The 20,915-nt window shown below is 41.7% G+C and overlaps 1 protein-coding gene across 2 annotated transcripts; it reads right to left on the bottom strand.

Moving 5' to 3' along the window:
• Positions 1–1,015: 1,015 nt before the first annotated feature.
• On the bottom strand, positions 1,016–20,325 carry LOC145449450 (uncharacterized). Of its 2 annotated transcripts, XM_080327807.1 has the most exons (17): positions 20,026–20,322; positions 19,265–19,484; positions 18,487–18,588; positions 14,895–14,961; positions 14,263–14,356; positions 14,146–14,195; positions 13,930–14,073; positions 9,239–9,312; positions 9,031–9,077; positions 8,739–8,965; positions 7,631–7,774; positions 7,361–7,558; positions 7,080–7,307; positions 5,263–5,463; positions 5,098–5,204; positions 3,956–4,114; positions 1,016–2,166 (listed from the first exon to the last, which is right to left on the bottom strand). In XM_080327807.1, the coding sequence occupies exons 1-17, from the start codon at positions 20,181–20,183 to the stop codon at positions 1,918–1,920; spliced, it is 2,469 nt and encodes an 822-aa protein (XP_080183933.1). In that variant the 5' UTR covers positions 20,184–20,322; the 3' UTR covers positions 1,016–1,917. The 2 variants fall into 2 exon arrangements, with proteins under 2 accessions (XP_080183933.1, XP_080183934.1); XM_080327808.1 differs by lacking the exon at positions 1,016–2,166 and having other exon boundaries at positions 3,956–4,127; positions 20,026–20,325.
• Between the last annotated feature and the right edge of the window lie 590 nt (positions 20,326–20,915).

The following is a 20,915-nucleotide window of genomic DNA, read 5'->3' as shown; positions in this document are numbered from 1 at the left end:
TTGAAGTACTTCGTTACTGACCCAATCTGGCGATCAGCGCCAATTACCGCATTATAGCCCAGCAGCCATTACTCATCACTACGAAGCGAACAATTGACATTCCGCTAATTTGGACAAAGCCGTTTCGTTGCTTAATTCTAACAACTATAAGCCGCCGCAGAGCCAATGAAAATTTTTAATTTATTAGGAAAAATTCAAAAAATAATTCAAATTTGAGTTTTTCGTTGATGATTCTCTGATTATCCTTGATTGGTGGATATAATCCGAGAATTATCCACGAAAAACTCAATAACTCCGCTTCTACAAGTTCGAATTGAGCCAAATTTGTTTTGCATCGTCTTTGAAGAAAACCCAACACTTTTCATGGGGTTGACAGAAAAATTTGAATTTTTTTTTAATTTTCCCTAATAAATTAAAAATTATAATTGGCTCTGCGGCGGCTTATATTATCTAGAATTGAACCAAATTTGGTGTGCAGCGTTATTTAGGGTAACCTGACAATTTAATCAGTGAAGGGCTGGAATCCGGAAGAAAATAAAAGGTTTTTCCAACAGCTCTAATGTCCATTCATTTCAGCTGATTCTCCCTCGATGGAATTCTGTTGCCGTCACCGAATTCGCTTGACCTGGTGGGGAATAGTGATGTTGGGTACCGGTGAATAGCTTATTTTGAATCAGAAACATTATTTTGAAACTGAGATCAAATTCAGCATTTCAAAATGCTCTATTTCGCGTTCTTCCGAAATCACAAATCAGATCGCGGGCTGCAAAATATGACCTCGCGGCCCGCGTGTTGGTGACCCCTGATCTAAATTGGCAATGCATGTCTTTTGAAGCAACAGATGATTTCCAGAGCATCCCACGTAGTAGGCACAAAAGCCGCGATCATGGAAGTGGTGTGCGTATTACCGCAAGATGGACCCGCGAATTCTTCTTACCGCGATCCGTTCCCGAGACTGCACCCTGCTCCGTCTCATTAAGTCCTAACCCATTCCATTATCCACATAACAACATGGTCATTGATTGGTCATCAAGGAATGTCCGGACATGAAAAGGAACATTCCATTGCAAAATTGAAAGCGACTTTCCAGAATCTTCAGTGTCATAATCTATCACATAGTAGCCTAATCGCTCTCCGTGTACCATCGAAAATTCGTATCCGCACAAAACATGCGCTGACAAGACTCGAATTGACATAGGCCAACGTATTTGCGAGTATACGCTGTCAAGCAGCGTGGAAGTTAAAAAGATTGCATGGATTGCAAAGATGGATGAAGCATAAAAAATCAAACAGAACTGGTAGACAATTAAGCCATGCATTAGTATACGGAGAAAAGGCTATCTCGGCGCCAGAAAACATCCACATTGAAGGTCTCTGCCCACATGTTTTAGTCATTTTGGGCTAAGGTTTTACAGGCTTTAAATTCACGTCCATTTGCAAACGTACTTCATGACTTCGCATGTGAGCCGAAACCAATACGCCTTGGTATGTATGCAACAGTGCATAGTAGAAGTATTCAATAAAATGGTGCTTAATTCATGATCTGATCATTGATCACTCCAGAATAAGTTAAATCAGTCGTCGGATAAAATGGGCTCATAGAACCGCCTCACGAAATGCTACGAGGTCATCCAACCAGTTTGCACTACTGGTTACCCTGACAATCACTCTTTTTAGTACAGAACCTCAAAAATTTGATATTTGCGATAGAACCGGCTGACAAAAATATTGAATCCCACCAGGGATTCGCGATACTACTGATTCTCCATACAGAGTTAAATTTTCTAATAGCAGCAGGCTAATAGGTGAAGTGATGAAACTTTCCGCTGCGAAATTGCATGTCATTTCGCTCTTTTCACCCACCGCGTCGGTGCTAATTCCAGCGCGCCGTAGCTTGATTCACGCAGGTCGTATACCTTAAGGTTTACAAGGTACAGGCATATCCTGCGCGTCACATGGTAGCTTGCATATATGCGCGAATGACATAGTGATCAAAATCGAAGAATACGCCCTGTAGCAAGCGATCGACAGATCTTGGTCATTGCATTGCTTGTTTGTGTTAGACATCTGGTCTCTACATTGACACCCGCTTAACTGGCCTTCTTTCTTCGATAACACTTTTGCGGTTGACTTGCAGGTTATCGGTCGGCCATCAAATTCTGTTTTCTGTTGAAAAAATGTGGTTACTATCTGCCATGCGCGACTGCGATGTGGAAAACAACATTTTGTGGAGTGTGCCAGATCTAACGATTTAGCATTGGCATGTAGATTGTAAATCAGTGGTTCTCAACCTCTTTGTCTTCGCGGACCTCATTTGGACCGTCACGAACCACCCACCAAGTTTTAGATCAGAGGTCTCAAACTCAAATGTGCTCGCGGGCCAGTTTTCCAGTTTTGACGACGCCGCGGGCCGCAGCATTTATGGGGGTATTCTGTGTCTTTCCAAGTAGGCCTTATTTTGCGGGAATGGATTGTCCTATTGAAAGTGAGCCGATCCAACAGACTGACAGTGAACACAGATCGTCAAAATGTGATGTACTCTTGTATCAATTTAAGCCTGGCACGAATAGAATCCTCACATTTATAGCTATTTGAATAGAATTGCTGTCGTACTTGATATATATATATATAATTATTAGATATAGACACCGTATGGTGGACAAATGTATGATACCATCATAAAAGCTATCGGGTTATTTTTCAGCTACTATGAATATTTTGAATTTAACAGATGGATAATAGAGACTGATCTGATATCAAAACATTTTTAATTTGAGCATTGTAATTCCAATCCATGATTCGGGTATACTTCTGATAAGTAGGCTATTAATCTCACGGCCACATATCTTCAAATATAGGAGCAGAAAAAATATAAATAAAATAAAAATATATTAATGAATGTGTCCTACTCATTGAAATGTCGGAACGCCGAACGGCCCATTGCTGTTACATCGTTGGAGCGTCTCACTACGGTACTCGATACCTTAAAGTGGCCTTGATAACACGGTTTAGCGACCAGAGATGTAACTAACAGATTGCCTATGGTTGCCATAATAACTTGCTTAGTTAGCGAAATACCAAGCTGCGACCTTCTGATCTATTACTCCCCTGATACGCGATTAGTTTGTTGCGTCCATGGTTCTAACAAATTCACGGCATTCCGAGTCACTCCAAGTCCACTCGATTCATTTTCATTTTGCCATCGAGTTAGCCCGAGTCTGAGTAATTTAGGAAAGGTCGCGCCTAAGTCCAACTCACAAATTTCAGTCACGAATCGTCTAAGGGTCACGATTTGTAATCATGAATGGGAAATTTGGCGAAATAGTGAATCTTCCACTGCATGGTAGCGTTTGCAATTGATGTGATAGTGAAGTTTGATGAATAGTTTGAGGCTTTCGGAGTAACTTAAGAGGGCATTCTCACTTTATAACCTGAAAAGATATATGTGACACTTATATATTGTCAAATTAGTAAAAATCTAAAATGTCGTCGCGGGCCGCACAAAATGCCCTGGCGGGCCGCATGCCGTCCGCGGGCCGCGTGTTTGAGACCTGTTTTAGATCAAATATAGCTCAATTATTGTGCAACAGTCACCCGTCTTGTACAAAGATTAACAGCAACAAAGTGACCAAATGACCATTTAGTAGAGATTGGGAAGACTTTTATTATTTCAAAGCAAATTCTGTAGCTGCATTTCTTGAAATATGCGGTCGTCGATCTGATGCTGTTTTACTAATAACACTTGTAACTTGTGCAATATCGAGTCGATGTAGTATTTCAAGGTGAAATTCGGAATACAATCCGTCTTATGTTCATGTACTATCTCCACAGATACAGTAAGAGCTCAAATATCTCTCGAAAATTTGAAGTTATTATAAATTAAAATACCATGTCCAAATCCTAATCCGGACATATCTGGTTTCTCGATCTCACCGGATATTTTCCTTCCACTCACCATTGCCGTCGTGTTTAGTGCTTGCCACGTCTCTTTGAACGACACGCTATTTTGACAAGTGTTCCCCGACCTACAGGAAGGACATTCGCACCTCGGAGGTGGCGCACTCCAAGTTCCTATTTTAGGACCTTTGTCTTGACAGTCCCTGTCGGACCGGCCCTGGGAACAAAAGCTATTTAAATTGACTACGAACCGCGAGGCAATAACAAAATACGAGAAATGATTAGTTCGTATGCACACTTGTACGTACACTGTACAGTCCAAGTGTAGAGTCACAATGTGCTTAGTCTAGTAGACTGCAGAGCAGGGACGGTCACACCACTCGCATGCAGTTTACGGTATGACGTAGATGACCAATTTCAGTGGTCCGATAGGGTTTTATGTATTGCGTCAGCGGGCAGGCACTAGTCACATCACTTTCGCCCCATTTCAAAAATGGTCACCAGCTTGCTTTTAAAACCATGGAAAGTAATGACCTCATTTTTAGTCGTCAGTATCGCAACTGTCGCGGTCACACTCTAGTCAGATTTATCGCTGACCTTGCAAGTTTACACGAAATTACGTTAACGATAAGTTATAAAACAAATTTCGAAAATTACCGCGCGGGCCAGTCTGCACCTTCTCGCAGGCCACCCCTGCTGTAAAGCGAAGATTTGGAGATGCCGGCGTTATGGCTCGGATTAGATTAGCAGCTTTGTGACAGGCTCGAATAGGAGCCAGTATCGCACCATTAAGAGGGACATGGCCGGATTCGGATCGGCGCTGAATTCGACAAACACGATCCGGAGCATAACATTCCTTTCAAACGAGATAGCGCAGTGGTCAAGAGTCGGCTTCCCGATTGGTTATCGCGAGTTCGAATAGGCTGGGTCAGACCAAAGACTTGCTTGTAAAACCGGTAATCGATTTTTCCCAGTTAGGTGATCGGCACTCTGTGACTCAATCTACCAATTCATCAATCATTAAATTTAACATTTACAACGCACATTTCGGGTTGGAATCAAATAAAAGGCTTTCCAGGCCGTCCGATTTGCCTCGATATCACTGCGCCGCACTATATTGTCCTACTTCGAGTCGAAGCAAGATTATTCATGCTGACTCATGCAGTAATCGAAATAAGCGCGGAAGATATTCATAATTACCACAAACACGAAGTTCTTCTGGCATGCGTATGTACAATGGCTGGAATACAAGCGTCCGTTAGTGCAGTTGTAAGTAGCGTTCCCTACATCGGGCAGCGATGAGCAAGCTAGAAGATAAAGCAAATTGTAGCAGTCTAGTACGCGCGAATCCCGAAATCCACTGACCCTTGATGCACTTAATTTCCCCGGCTGTAGTGTTCCATTTTCCGTCGGAGGAGCAATAGGCAATGGACTCTTCGTGCTCCAGCGACATGGAGAGTGCTTTACATGACAGATGACAAACGGTACCGTTGGTGCGGTCTTGAGAATCGGGTGTGCATTCGGTAACGACGGTGACGTCAGAATTAAGTGTCTCGCATTGCACAACTGCAAAGTAGCGTTTTGGAAATTTACATTTAAAAAATTTCAAAAATATTGGAAATTAAATGCAAAGGGCGATACCTGACAGATGAGATTACCTATGGGGAGCATGATGAGAAACTATATGCTTCCTGCAATACAATCTACCGCTACTGGACTAATCTGCAATTCTGTATCACGCTTTTCTTTTGGGGTTATACCAAAGTTAAATGAATGTGTACAATTAAGCAATAATTCTCCTTTGTTTTTCAGCTTTCTCTGGCATGTACGAGTGCCATCTTGCCAAATATATAATATAATTGCGAAATGGTTCCCTGCTCCTTCCATATTAATATCACCCTATGATATCGGTTATCGGCCGTGTGAGTATCGGCCTGCAAAAATCAATATCGGTAGACCTCTAGCAAGGACAGACACTTTCTACCCGAGAATATATAGGAAAGTATCTTTCGTTGTACTACAACAAATTTTAATTATTTCTACCATAATACGTGATGTTACTAATGGAATTCTTCATAGGCCCAGATTTCGTTAAAATCAAGTTTTTTCTTGGTCAAGTTTTTTAGGGTTAAAAAACGTCAAAATTCTGATTTTTACGTCAAAATATATTGCCCTACTTATTATGATTCCTGAGCTGCTAACTTTTGGCATGTGCCAAGTTAGTCTCAGGAGTAGGGACGTGGGCCGTAATGTTACGCTTGTCTTGGTCATAATTGGCTGTATAGGGAATTAGGCGCTATCAGTGGCCTAATTGCGACTTTTGTGGTGGGACATCGTGCGCAGTGGCGCAAGTAGGGGTGTTTGGGGCGTCGGGGTTCGAAATTAAGAACCCTTCCCTTTGAAATATTGATTCTATCTCCAATATTTATCAGCTCATTTCAAACCCAGTCAGCAATTCGTAACATACTGTTGCGAGGCACATTCCATGGTGAAGCCTCCTATTTCTGAACTGGTATCTTTAAGACAACAACAGCAGTCAGGGATTCGCAGTATTTGTTGTTTGTGGCATTCATGGTGTTGTTGACTACTATGGTCATTTTCACCAGGCTTATTTTCTCACTTTTATTCCATGGCTGCCGACTTGTAGCACGGCCCACTTCTAGGCTTTTATAAGACACCGCTCACAGTAGACGGGTGATATGGCGAGGGGGATCCAAGATATACCTCCGACACTTAGGTCCGACCAAAGTCGACTCGACCCCGCAACCCATTGGTATTACAGCTGTGGATTATACCACTACGCTATCTTGCCAGTAAATATTCGTTATAGTCCCCTATTTTTCGTGATAATCATGTTTGTTTGATTAGTTCATTTCTTTCCACACTGTTATTGTTGCTAAGTTGATTTTGCGCACCAGTATTCCATATAGTAATGTGTCTGATGTGTAGATAGTCCGTAATGTGGTATAGTCTTTTGTGACCCTGCGATAGTATGGTGTTCACCGATGACTTGCAGATTAGCGTAAGGATTCGCAAGGTTAGTACAGGTTACTATCTCTTGTAGATTTTTTTAAGACACCGCTTACACCGATCGAGTGCAGATTTCACCTCTCATTTATTTGTTGATGAAACGAAACATTGAAATACCGGTATAATTAATTATATGTGATCGATTCCTATACCTTTTTCACAATACGGTTCCCGTCCTGACCATTGGTAATTATCGAATTCGTCTGCGTTACAGGTAACGCTCATCTCCTGAACATAGTCATGCGTGCTATTATCCCCTGGGATTCGCAACCGGTATCCAGGCTTGCATTGAAAAGAGCACGTGGACCTCTCGTAGAACCCGTTAGTGCACTTGAATTCGCCCTCGTTCGCAGGCGCGGAAAGCTTGGGACATTGCCTTACTGAAACGGGAAAATGTAGACAAACGGAAAAAATCCGCAAAAATAATACCCACTCTTCCTGCAATACGGCAGAGAACCGGACCATACCCCGTTCGTTTGGCAGACGAGCTGATCCGTGTTTCCGTTCAAGATGTATCCGTCCATACACGAAAAACTGCATTTCATGCCGACTGATACTTTTGAATTGGCATCGACAGAGCAATTACTGCGAATGCCGGAATCGGTCAAGTCGAAACAGTTGATGCAACACCCTGAGAAAACGGAGGATTATATCATTCTGACGATAGGAATTATCGCAGGTAATCGAATACTGGACACGATACCTGCATAAATTGCGGTCATCTTAACCCAAAAGATCGCGAATGCAATACCACAACCGACTATGAGTCCAACTATTAGTGCGCACATAATTGACTTTGACGCTCGGCACTTGCTGCGGGATATTTGAGGAGGTGGCGTGCTCGGTTCTGTTGAAACAAATATATGATTCCGTTTCATTTCGTTCAAGAAGAGATGAAAAAGAATCGGAACGGACCCGTTGATGCGAATGTGTTTTGATCTGCTTTGTCTACAATCTCGAGTTTGACTTAACTTAGGCCCCGGAACAAACAAGTCCAGGTTTTAAGTTCCAAAATGGTAGGAGTATATGTGAAATGTTCGTGGTATTAATTGACAATTACACGGTCAATGTATATATACTTGGAAGATAATCTTGAAGATTTCCAAGTATAAATGATATTCGATAAAAAGTCTACCCAAGCATGGGTCTTCATCCTGTTTCAATATAATTAAAAAAAACAGCAGCAGAGGAGCACTAACTGCCAAGAACAATAAATAGAATGCACAAAAATATAATCTTATGTAATTGGTAGATACGATCTCAGAGAGAACTCTCAATATTTTATCAAGTATTTCCCTGGGATCACAAGCGCGAAGCTTGCAAGTTTATCGACAACTCCGCGATGTATTTAGTATAAGTTGAGCTGAAGTTCGACTCCACAGCGAACGACCACTTCAGAAACAAAATTGTAGGCGTCTTGGGCAGGTTCATGTCCTATTTACTTTCATACTATCTCAACCCAGGCTCATCGGTCTTTGATTTTGTTGGTTTTCCAGGTATGTGGGTACTAGCATTCTCTGCACTCGTTGCTGTTAAGGCCAAGTAAGCCTAGGAAAGTTGAGGTTGAAGGAAAATTACGTTGACCATTCGCTGAAGTCGAACATCAAATGGCGAATTGGATGCGGACTGTCCCATCTAAGTGTTCAATATGAATTGAATATATCAACGCGTGGTACATTTGCTTGTAGTCTTGTCTTGTCTGACGAAGCACGGTTAGGGGGCGTCATAGAGAAACGGTCAAAAACCATCCTTTCCAAAGAAAAACATCCACAGACAAAACAGCGCGCTGACTCACTTTCACTAATTCCTACCTATGAGCGGCACATTCGAAGAACCGTCGGGATATTTCCCTCTCTCCTGCTCGTTCACAGTAGTCGTTGAGCTCTCTTGGGATTCCGCACTGATTAGCATTTCTGACGACGTGAGGTCTGACACGGGTGCGCGGTGCAATTGCTGAGCCATGTCGCGGCGTTGTGGTGTATTTCCCGGTGGTAGAGTAGCTGTATGTAAATATCGTTCGTCGTCAAAGCGGTCGGACCTGGTTAAAGACGTTCATTGTATAAAATGATGGGTGGATAGATCCAAGACCAATAATATCCATACCGAACAGCTTTTGGCTTGGTTTCTGCCGTCTGCTGTTTCTGCCGTTCCTGAGAGAATTATCAAATATTATCTTTAACGAATCCAACTTCGCAATATACTGCATGGCAATAAAATGGATATAGACGCGTCCGATTTTATATTAAATTGTGGAACGTAAATTGACACCAGCCATCTAACGTCAGGGTCATAGTTAAGTATGAATCCTCACCCAAGCGTATTTACAGATTTTTGCGTCGTCGGTGGTGCAGTGATCGGTATCGGGTGAAAGTCTTTGACGGAGGCCTAGAGACGAAGAGAGTTATCGAGAGTGTTTTAACCAGTGTTATAATTGATTATTATATTTTATTATTTATGGTAACAAGGCGCCAAGCTTCTGTTTATTTTCTTCGAGGTGACGATAATTGGTAATATAGACCTACGTTCACGTGTCCTGTTCGATGGTCATAAAAATGATTTCATATTTGCGATGGACCGTGACCTCTAGTTATGTATTATGTACTTCGTCACTTCAGCGAAATACGATAAGGCCCGGTCACGCCAAGGACAGCGAACCCGCTACAATCTTTCATTGTCAACAGGAGTATGACAGCGGTAGAGTCATGATTAAAATGAAGAAAGTAGTAAGGTCTACTGAAATAGAATTTAAAAGAAGCTATTTCCAATACGGCAGGGTCAAAAAAGAAGTACGGTAGATTGAGCTTCCGAGAGTAGCTTGTGACCACGCGTCCCAGACATTTTTATTCTTTAGCTCGCGATAACGTAAAAGATTCCATTATGCGTCGGTAAATCTATTTGAGCACTCAAATCGGTTAAAAGTAGTCTATTTTTCCGCACAAACATCCACACATTGAAGTCATCACAACGTCGATACACCACTGTAGGCCTGCCACATGGTTACACCACAGCTTATCGCAAATATAGATGTATTCAGGACCGTGACAACCGCACCTCGCTCGAAGGGGCCCAAAATTATTCGGCAATTTAACATAACAGTATTTTTGAGAGTTGTATTCGCGGGAAATCTGTTCATTGCTATAGTATCGCTTAGGGATTATTTATGTGCGTGTAACATGCTGGTTCAGACTTATACGTTGCGGGGCGATTCTAATATATTTTGACTTTATCAACAAGCCTGACTGGACGTCACGGAATAAAAACACGCAATGAACCCGCCCGAAGATGTGTAATTACTAGGGCAAGTTTTTGTTGCACTAAAATCGCGAGAATGTTGCACTTAATTTTGACAAAAGTTGCGCAGTAAAAAAAGTTGCATTTATAATTTGTGTTGAATTAGTAGGGTACTAGATACTCGAAAGGTTTCGTTGTATAACCAAGTTCCTGCAGAGCTGTCAAACTTGTTACTTTGCCATTTCACAGACATTCTGTCGAGGCAGCCAAAAATCATATTTTTCCCGAGACGCAGCAAGATATAGTTACGCAATGCGGGAATAGATTTCCCCAAAAAAGCCAAATAACATAGCGATAACCACTCCCCCTGAAATAACACACCACCAATCCCCTAGTTCTGCAAACTTGACCCAAGGCGTTGCAGAAAAAACTTACTCTTGGCGACTTTAACGAAAATCAACAGCCTGAATAAGGTGACCCAGTGAAAATGTAATTTTCAGTGGTCTCAACTGGACGCCCGTGAAATGGGAAACTATCTCACATTTGAACGACAAAATCAATGAAACGATCTATTTACATATTGTTCGGACACGGTGGTGCTTGGCAGGGGTAGTTGAACTTCTTGCTCGCAAGTCATTGATAGATAGATGAGAGTGAGATGCAGCTATAACCCATCATATTGCTCTTTCAAATCAAAGTGAATAGAACCAAACGAGAAGTAGTTTATTGCACATTTTCAAATCACTCCTAGTTCTATTGTGGCGCAATATTTGATAAAAGTTGATGTAAAAATTGGTATGAAAAATGGAGAAAAGTTGCAAAACGTTGCACTATAAAATCCCTCCAAGCAGCTTGAAACATCATAGTACATAGATCCTGAGTGTCTAAGAAGCTGTCGGAAGCTGTAAAAAAAAGTTGCAAAAACTTGCCCTAGTAATTATTGATTATTGATGTGCCTAATATTCGAAGACACCGCCACCACCATCTGATCATGTGGGATGACAAAGGATAAGCAATCGATAGTATTATATGCAATTGTACCAGTGTTATTGACTACTTCCTTTAATGAATTTGAAGGTTTTTCGCGCGACTAAACGACGCCACATTCAATTTTCCAAACTTGATACGCCATCCCCGTGCATCTGGTAAGGCGATTGGTCCGTCGTATAAATGGGGGTCTGGTGAGTCGATCTCCACCAGAAGTATGGTAGATCACCGATTGGGGGCCCAAGACCAATGTTTGGGTAGTGATTAAATTCGGCCCTGGGTGTATTCGCGATACTTTCCAAAGCCCGCGGTACATCAAAGCAGACTTGGACAACTAGATAATTCTAGTTGTCTAATTTCACTAAATTAGAGCGAAGCGCTAGTAATCTAATTCTAATCTAATTTAAGAAATGTTTCTCTAATTCTAGTTCCAACCTAATTTATTGTTTTCCTGAAAATGCCTCTTTGTGCGCGGCATTTTGCAGCGATTTAACAAGAATTTCCCCCTCGCGTAGGGAATCCCGGTGTCAAGCCGCCATCGTATTACTCATACAGTCATAGTATTGTGACGAGTAATAGCTACGCTGGCGTGGCATAGTAGCTTGTAGTCTGCTAACATCATTCTAGTTTCGATGACAAACAGAACAGTAGCGAAGAAAACGAGATAAGTTAACACAGGCTTGTTCACTTTCATGCCCTCAACTACATCAATGAAAAGATGATAATTGCTTCAGATCTAGCCAAAGAAAATATATCAGAGGATGAAGTGGAAAGATATTTCTCACCAGAGCGTGAGAGCATGTACTCATTGTACTGTGATGTTTTGAGTTACAGGAAAAGAGAGATAATTTTCCCCATCTTAAGGCTGCTGCTCAAGAACTCGTAGGTAGGGCTGGGCACAATGATTCGAGTACTCGAATCTGAATGGAGCAATTATTTTAATGATTCGAGTCGAGTAGCAAAAGACGATTTTTTCGAGTACTAAAATTATACGCTTCTGTTTACTGAAGGTTTTATTATCAAGTCGAATTATGGTTCCGACTTTCGATACTATTTTCCACTGTGGAAGCCTTGAAACCTTGATTGGCCATGTCCCAGCATATCAAACAAACGGTGCAAAGCTACGACCGTTACTGGAAATACATTTCCGAAGTCATGATCCTCCCACAACATTGCAATAAAGTGCAATGAAATCGGTAGGGTCGAAAAAATACCCAAGCATCTTAAATGTGATGGATAACAGGCCTTATATTCGCTGTGGTGGCACAAAAGGTACATATCCGAACTTTGACATATTACATTTTGTTGTGACGTCATAATTAGTGATACTCGAATACTCGACTAGACTCAAATCATAATACGTGATTCAGAATCGAATCACTCAGGTACTCGATTTTGCCCAGCCCTTGTAGGCATGACTGCAACACCAGCTCTACCAGAAAGAGTTTTCAGCCATTCAGCCATCAAAACGGGTCGCGGGTCACTTTTCAAATTGGTAGAAGCCGCGGGCCCCAATAACGCAATATCGAGACAAAATAGGCTATACAGTTGAGCAGCCACGTTTTAAGAACTTTACGTTAGTACAACGCCGTGCTGACTAACATGGGCGATGGGCATGGTTACCGCAAAAGAAGTATTATTTATTAAAGAAGTACAAATACATGAAATATCATGATCATAAACTTCATTTTATTTTGGACCATGAGCTGCGCAGTGCGCGTTGCGCACGCTACCTGACAACGCTTTTCAGCGACTAAATGAATCGATGATGGGACTAGCCAGACATGTCACTAGCTGAAAGACTATATTCTAAAGATAGATCTTGTGGGGGAAGCCCTGGGCTGTTTTCTACGCGTCTCGGTCTTTGCAGTGTCTGGGCCATTGCACGTCAAGGCAATAATATACTCATATCAGCTGACTCTCCGTCGATGGAATGCTTTTGCCATCGCCGAATCTGTTTCAGCTAGTGAGTAACAGTGTTGTTGGGCACAGGCGAACAGCTTATTTTGAAACAACAACAACAATTGGAAACTGTAATCAATTTCAGCATTTCGAAATGCTTTACTTCGTGTTCTTCAAAAAACACAAATCTGATCGCCGGACACCTGTGACCCGCGTGTTGGTGTCCCCTGGTATGGTGCAAAACGAATCAAGCTTGGTGTTAACCGTTCTCGTGCTTATGAGAATGAAATGCACTGTGATTTGATATGAACTGAAATTGATATCTGCTGGCTGCTGCATATATTTTTCATTCACAATTTCATTCAATTTCCCTATTTTTGCGGATTCAGCAATTCTAATTCTAATTCTAATCTAATTTGGAAAATAATGTGAAGCTCTAATTCTAATCTAATCTAATTTGGAAAAAGCAGTGTAGCTCTAATTGTAATCTAATTCGGAAAAATGTGTAGCTCTAATTCTAATTTAATTTGGAAAAGCTGAAAATTTTCTAGTTGTCCAAGTCTGCTTGCAAGGCAGTAACGGGGGATGTACTTATTGACGTCACCAGATGGACAAAAAGCGTTTTCCTCCTCCTCAAATTTTAGATGTTTGACATTGTGACGTCGTATTGAATTTGCTATTTCCCTTTGTATACTATATGTGATGTCACTTCGTTATTGAAAATTACTCACTGCCTCAAAACATTTATATTAGTTATTCCCCTGTATGGATGATGGATGACTGTTTTCGACGATTTGAAAATGTCGTCAGCATTAAGATCCAATTCATTGTCTCACATGCTGAAGCGCGGATGCGAGCCAAATCTGTCATCGACAAACTTACTGCTAAAATTTGGTCTCTGCGACGGATTTTCGACCCAGCATTCAGTCATAATATCCTTGAGATCTCCCCATTGAATCGATATTTCGCCTAAGCTCGGCCTTTTCCCCTTCGTAACACCATTTATGAGAACGTCCGTCGTGACATCTGTATATACCAGAAACGACAGTCAAAGCACCCGACAGGATGTTGTATTACACATAGACAATTCCTGTGCACCTTCGTATGGTATGTTGCCCGATAAAAGTTCCCACAGAAATATTCCGTAGCTACAAAAAGTAAAGTTGGGTAAACACCAGTCTCTTCATCATACCAAGGACGTGCCTGAGTGCTTACCTATACACGTCGGATTTTCTCGAAGGCCTTCCAGTCATACAAAGCAGCTCTGGAGCAAGGTGAGACAGTGTTCCCCCAGGTTGTCCTCCAAATTCTTAATCGATAATATGCTAAATTAATAGAATCGACAACTGTATATCAACCACCCGTTCGTTCACATGAGCAGCTTCAGTGTATTCCTAACACAACTGTATCGACATTACTGTCGCCAGCATTGACAAAATACCGGCTTCTGCTGTTCACAAAACCCCACAAAACCTCAAGAGATGTCACGAAAATACCTACTAGTGAAAGACGTACGGCGTACGGCGTACGCCCACATTAGTCAATATCCAACGAGTGACTTGGTTTGCATTCTTATATGAACTAGTTATAATACAAACGACACTGGGCATATTTGAGCATTGCCGAACATGCGATGACTTCTGGAGGTGATACCACAGTTTCGTTCCGTGTCCAACCATCCGTTAACGAGTGGTTTTACGCTAGCTATGTCGCGCGAAATAATTTCGGTAAGATACATGCCACCAACATAATATAACAATAATTGACGGTACGGACTGCTGCCACGATACCCGATGTGCAGCTCAGCAGCTGTATATTACGAAAGCGGCCAATATATCGACCCTTACCTTGAGGTGGATCCGACTTCGGTCTAGTAGTCAGTTGTTTTATTTTTGCTAGTCCGAAGTCACATATCTGCACGACAAATGAAATAGCATTATAACTCAGAGCGGTGAACCGATTCGACACAACATCCCTCCGTTACGGTTATTGAATAATGACGCTACGCCGATCACAAAATAACAATATATACGCTTATAAATTACTACATGTATAACCAAACCACTTGAACATACTATCGAATTTATATTTTCGGAGTGACTGCGACAGTAGCTTCAATCAGGACTAGCTTCAGTAAATTCTGCACTCTGGAAGATAACTTACGGATTGCCAGAAAACCTACAGTCGCTGCCGCAAAATAAGTCTGAATAAAGCTTCAGCGAAGCGGAACGAAGCTGCAAAATCGGTCGTTGACATTCCATGTTTACATTCGATAACCACACACTCAAATAATACGTATTTTCTTTTTGAGTGAACGATATTTATAGCGACTGACCGTACCAAGCCTAGGACTGCACCGTGTACGTTCAAAGATCTTAGCATGAACATAAAGTACAGCGCAAACAATACTACACTACCGTTTTAATCGTTATTTATCGAACAAGGAAAATGTAGAGTTAGCACTGAGCAGTTACGCAGTAACGTGCGGGTACAAGACATGGGGTGATTACTTCATGAATGTAATCGATTGCGATTACGATTACTTCGGAATCACGCGATTACGATTACGATTACGATTACAGCAAAATCAGGAGGTAGTCGATTACGATTACGATTACATTGAAAAAGTAATCACGATTACTCACGATTACATTTGTTTTGCTTAGGACTATAATCTTAAATGATATATGGGAAGGCAATACAAGGATTGCGATGAAAAGGCTTAATGAGATATCTACTTTCATATTACATCATGCGTCATTTACTTATTACGTCATAATATATCAATTGCACAATTTTATAGTGGATGATTTATCGCATCCAACGATTTGCATTATTGCCAGGTCTTTACCTGCCGCGCCCCAAATTCCTTAATAGAGTGGGGAGCGTGCTCGAAGGGGACTCAAAAGTATTTCGTAAACCAACATATATTATAGAGCATTTTCGAGAATTTAATTAATTCTTGTAAATGTTTTTCGAGCTTTGCGATTCAAATATCTCTAGTACAGGGGTCACCAACGCGGACCAAATGAGTCGCCCGCGGTCGCTGTAGTAGTGGTGGCTTTTGGGGGGGCGAGGTGGGCGGTCGCCAGGGGGGCTGACCGAAGGGCTCCCCTATTTGGATTATGCGCTTTTTTCAAGGATAATAACAAATAAACATGGAAATCCGTGTAAGGCAAGAATAGGATTCCGTACAGATGTGTCAATCATCATCAAATCTCTGCATTTGTTAGAAAAGTACCATATCCCGATAATCATCACGTCTCTGCATGCGGTAGAATTACTTAGTTTTAATGTCGTCTATCTTTGCACACATGAAAAAATAGACATGGCCGAATCCAGCACCTGGCCAAACCTTGATAGATAGATAATAATAACAGATGCGAAAGAGGAGTCTGGGGGGCGAAGCCCCCCATAAGTTACGGATAGATACTTATAGGGCGGCCCCCGGTAAGTCTCGCCCAGGCCCCGCCGTTCGTATGGCCACCACTGCGCTGTAGCAAATATCCAAATGAGAGATTTGATAGTTGAAGCTCGTTTCATATGAGCAGCAGTTGAACATGGGTCTGCCGACGCCAAGGAACATACGAACGCAGTCGCTCGGGGCATTGCTTGTCTTCGCCCACGCGGCGGCTCAACGGGAATCTATATAGTTAATATTCCCGAGTCTAGACGCGGAGATCGGCGCTTCTGCGCGCACTGCAGCAATGCAACTGAGCTTGGAGGAGCTGGTGGAGTCCCTGCGAGTGAGCGTTTTTTTTTCTTGGTAAGGGGCGGAAACCCGGCCCAGTGCTCTGATTGTCTTACTCTAAGTGAAGAAATCCAACTGAACATGGATAAACGACGGGAGTACGTGGTAACCCGTCGGTCGTCGCAATAATCAGTACACACTACACAAGAAGTAGCTTTTTGTTTCAAAACAGTTGGTGACCCCTGCTCCAGTAGATAGCTGGGCTTGAAATGCATACCTCTTCCCCTCAAACAAAAAACATACATAGGCTATATTTTATGGGAACAGGCATTTCGTAGCCGGTCATTACCGCGCCACGATCCCACAACACACCAAAACACATAAGCAGTTTCGGCCAACACGCAACTCCACGGGATGTGATACCAAAGAAACACCTTGGCCGAAACTTAGGGTATTCGTCCATTGTCGATAGCCGCGCTGAGTGGGCGGGACTAATAACTCCTGTCCTTCGAATCTGGTCCCACAATGCAAATGTCACCCGGGGCATCCACAAAGGAATAAAGCCACGACAATTTGTGTGTGCGTCTCACAAAAGATATTCTTTTAGTCTGCTACATTTGGGCGAGTACAATATCTTGTGATTATACAACGGACTGGAGGTCGCGAATTAACAACATACAGTAATTATAACAACATACCAGATGCTATGAATATTAATAACGTGCCCAGCTTTACAGGTAAATCTGACACTCGGGGCTCAGAGAGGTTATAAATGAATAGTAATATAATGCAATTACCAATATTATTGACGAAATTCGCTTTTGAAAATTGACCAACGGTTGGACAGGGGAATTGTTGTTTTGGCTGAATTGCTGATTCTATTTACAACCCACGCTAATATGTCAGGCTATATAAGCGGATGGTTATGGCGGCAGGTCCAAATGCTAAGTAACGAACTGTGAAATAACGATTGACGCCCGTTTCAAGTAGTTATATGAGAATAAGATATGGTTAACATAAAAATTCTGTTTTCAACTTAATACATATACAGCGAGCTGCTGTTGCGAGAAACGGCTAAGCACGGCTAGGTTATGATATATATCAGCAGCTGTTTATTTGTAATGCTTCGTGTGGAAATTGCAATGTCTTATTCGACGAGTACAAAATTCCGAATTTTTGTCAGGTGCACGTGCGTACATAAGTTACTATTTGAAACTATAGGCACAGTGGTGATCAATATCCTGCTGCGAGGTAGCGGCTTCTGTAGTGTATTGATAACCTGATATACACCGTGGGAGGTGTTCTTACAATCACACTACAATGTCCATCGCATGTCTGTTTACTATGTGTGGATACTTGTTACGCAATGACGAGCGGAGCTAATACTTCTGACGTAATAATGAGTTAGTGGCGTTTGAAAACAGACGTTTGTGCTAACGCTAACGTGGTATATTATCTCATTTTTGTTCACGAATATTCAGTTTATGTCGTATTCCTTGTACAAACAAAAAGTAATCGTTCTTTCACAAACAAATCGATTAGATATGGGAAGTAGTCGATTACGATTACGATTACTTCGGATTTTTTTCGAATGTAATCGATTGCGATTACGATTACTTCAAAATGCTGTAATCGTCGTAATCGATTACGATTACTAATCGCGATTACCCCATGTCTGGCGGGTACCTTACCCATGCCTGATAGCTCTAATTATGACACTGCATCGCTGCAATCTTTTAATAAATCACCTTAACATTTAGTATGTCATCCAGTAGCACATTCGTGGCCTTCAGATCGCGATGTATAATCGGCTTAGCAAAGCCGTGAAGGAATTCCATTGCTATACATACCTGCAAAATTAGAGATTCGGATAAGTTATGCATATGTAAAGGGACCAAGCGATTGATTGGTCGCAGTGTATGTGCAACAAAATGCCGAGGTGTTGCGCCCAATATATTTGTCCACACTTTTTACAGGTTTGCACACATATACACGAAACAATATGGACAATGTCTGTTTGTCTCCGCGCTACTTACACCTTACACCCCGATATTACACAATAGGACTATAAACTATAGACAAATGACAGTAGGCGGTGCAAGAGAAACTGTTTCCTTACAATTAGCAAAACTCCCAAACGAACTCCAGAATTTTCTTCAAATTCTCAAATATTGGAGAATTGTAATATATTCGGGTGCAATAACAGGCCTTCATGTAAAACAGTAAGCAATACTCCAGTAAGCTATACGCGTAGTTTTGCGAATTGCGTCGCAATATGTAATGACGGTTAAATGTTAGATCGCATATCTATCCATTAGCCTCGGCCCACCTGTAAACCGTCAAACGTATCAAATCAACCGTGTAACCATCGCCTTAATTTGGATTTTAGATGGTGTGATTATTTTATAACAATAATGAAACATGTCATCATCGGTTGACCGAAATTGATTTTGGCGAATTGGCTCAAGTTTGGTTTTATAATAAATGGGAGAACCGAGCAATGCAATATTTCGTATTACCACTTACTTGCATTGCTATCCTGACTTTCAACTTTCGAATATGTTCAGGTCTGGCCTTGTCTTTAATACGTAAGAAAAAATCGGAAACATTGCCATGATCCATGTAATCTACTACAAGTCGAACTTCGTTTGTCGATACGATGATACCATACAATTCTAAAATAAACTCGCATTGCTTGTGCAGACCCCATAGTATCTTTGCTTCCTCTAATAAATCACACGAATCTCTGTAAAAAGGTGTGAAGTTTTCAATCAGCTCGCGCGCGTGCGCATATAAGCCGGGATACAATACAGTTTACTATCGAGTGGATAAGTCAATTCCGTCATTCAATTTCAATGTACAATGAACATTTTTACGGCTACGATAAAGAGAATGACGTTCACGACTGAATGCTAACGGATACACCCGCACTTATTTATTCAGTTGTGTTATTAGGTATCCACTCTTGTAAGGTGTAGGAGTGGTCATTATTTATATCGCGGACAATAATTTTGTTCCGGGCGATTGCGGGAGTAATATAAAGAATTTGTGTAGCCTACTCGATTGGTACATTTACGATTACCATTTGTATACAACGACTTCAGCCTGGATAACTTAGCTACTCCTATTTACCTATTCTATCATAGTAGATGTCCGCTAAACATATAAACAATATCCATCAGGGGCTGGCATTGAATTTCCTAGCAACTGATCAAAGGAGATGCGACTTGGCGTTATAAAGCAAGAACGAAATGAATTACAATCATTTATGAAGTAACTCAACCGACCTTGTATCGTGAAGGGTCTTCACAGCAACGTCCTTCCTTATTTTCCACTTGTATAAACGAACAATACCCATGCCGCCGCGACCGAGCGTACGATTTCCATCCTCGAATTCGCTTTCATTAAGCCTAACTATGGTAGAATCCATACTAACCATAGCCATGTCATTGAGCGGATATTTGCTAAGCTACAGGATATCTCGAACCACTGGAATATCTAATGACAGCATTCGAACAACGAACATCTGCTCCCTAATTGTGCAACGTAGCTAGCAGACGCCGCAAGAGACGGCATGGAATGGCGAATTGAAACTCACCCACCATTCGATAAACGCACTAGAGCGGCTCTTTAGCATTGGTTAGCGGTTGTTGATGTCAATAGCACGAAATTTCTCAGCGTCGTGTTTCTTGCGATTAATCCAGTTGTACCCAACCGGTGTGCCGCGGCGCACTAGTGTGCCATTTACATCTCGTAAGTGAGCCGCGAACGATTTCGTCGAAATTTTGAAATTATGCGCAAAATATTCCTGTCTATAGCAAACGATCAATAAAATCTAGATCGAGCTTGATGTGAAGTTTGTACATTTGAAAAATCCAAATTGACGTTATGCCCGCAATCAATATCCCCGCGAATTCGCTTTACCCGACATCTCGCGTGCCTTGAAGGCTGAATTCAGTTTGCAAAATACGTTGATTGATCGCAGGAAAGTCAGACTTGGCGGCGCCTGTGTGACAATGCAATTTTTCAATCCTCACTGTCTCCCCAATCACCAGCGAAAAATGACTTTCTTTGGAACTGATATCATCATCATCATCATTGGTTTATTAGCAATTTTATCAGTTCAATACACCACAAAAATGCGATACAATGAAAAGACAGGAAGATGTCGAAGCGA

Source organism: Botryllus schlosseri, chromosome 11, assembly GCF_051294905.1.
Source record: "Botryllus schlosseri isolate E-star chromosome 11, Bs_hap1, whole genome shotgun sequence".
NCBI lineage: Eukaryota > Metazoa > Chordata > Ascidiacea > Stolidobranchia > Styelidae > Botryllus > Botryllus schlosseri.
The sequence above is the reverse complement of the archived record's forward strand: the minus strand, read 5'-3'. Positions and strand labels throughout refer to the sequence as shown.

Bases quoted from the DNA above. Each gene is read 5' to 3' on its own strand.
- LOC145449450 (XM_080327807.1), bottom strand. From the start codon at position 20,183: ATGGCTATGGTTAGTATGGATTCTACCATAGTTAGGCTTAATGAAAGC. The intron at 18,589-19,264 runs GTAAGTGGTAAT...CTAATTTTGCAG, and splicing joins AAGTCAGGATAGCAATGCAA to GTATGTATAGCAATGGAATT. The intron at 5,205-5,262 runs GTCAGTGGATTT...TTTATCTTCTAG, and splicing joins GGAAATTAAGTGCATCAAGG to CTTGCTCATCGCTGCCCGAT.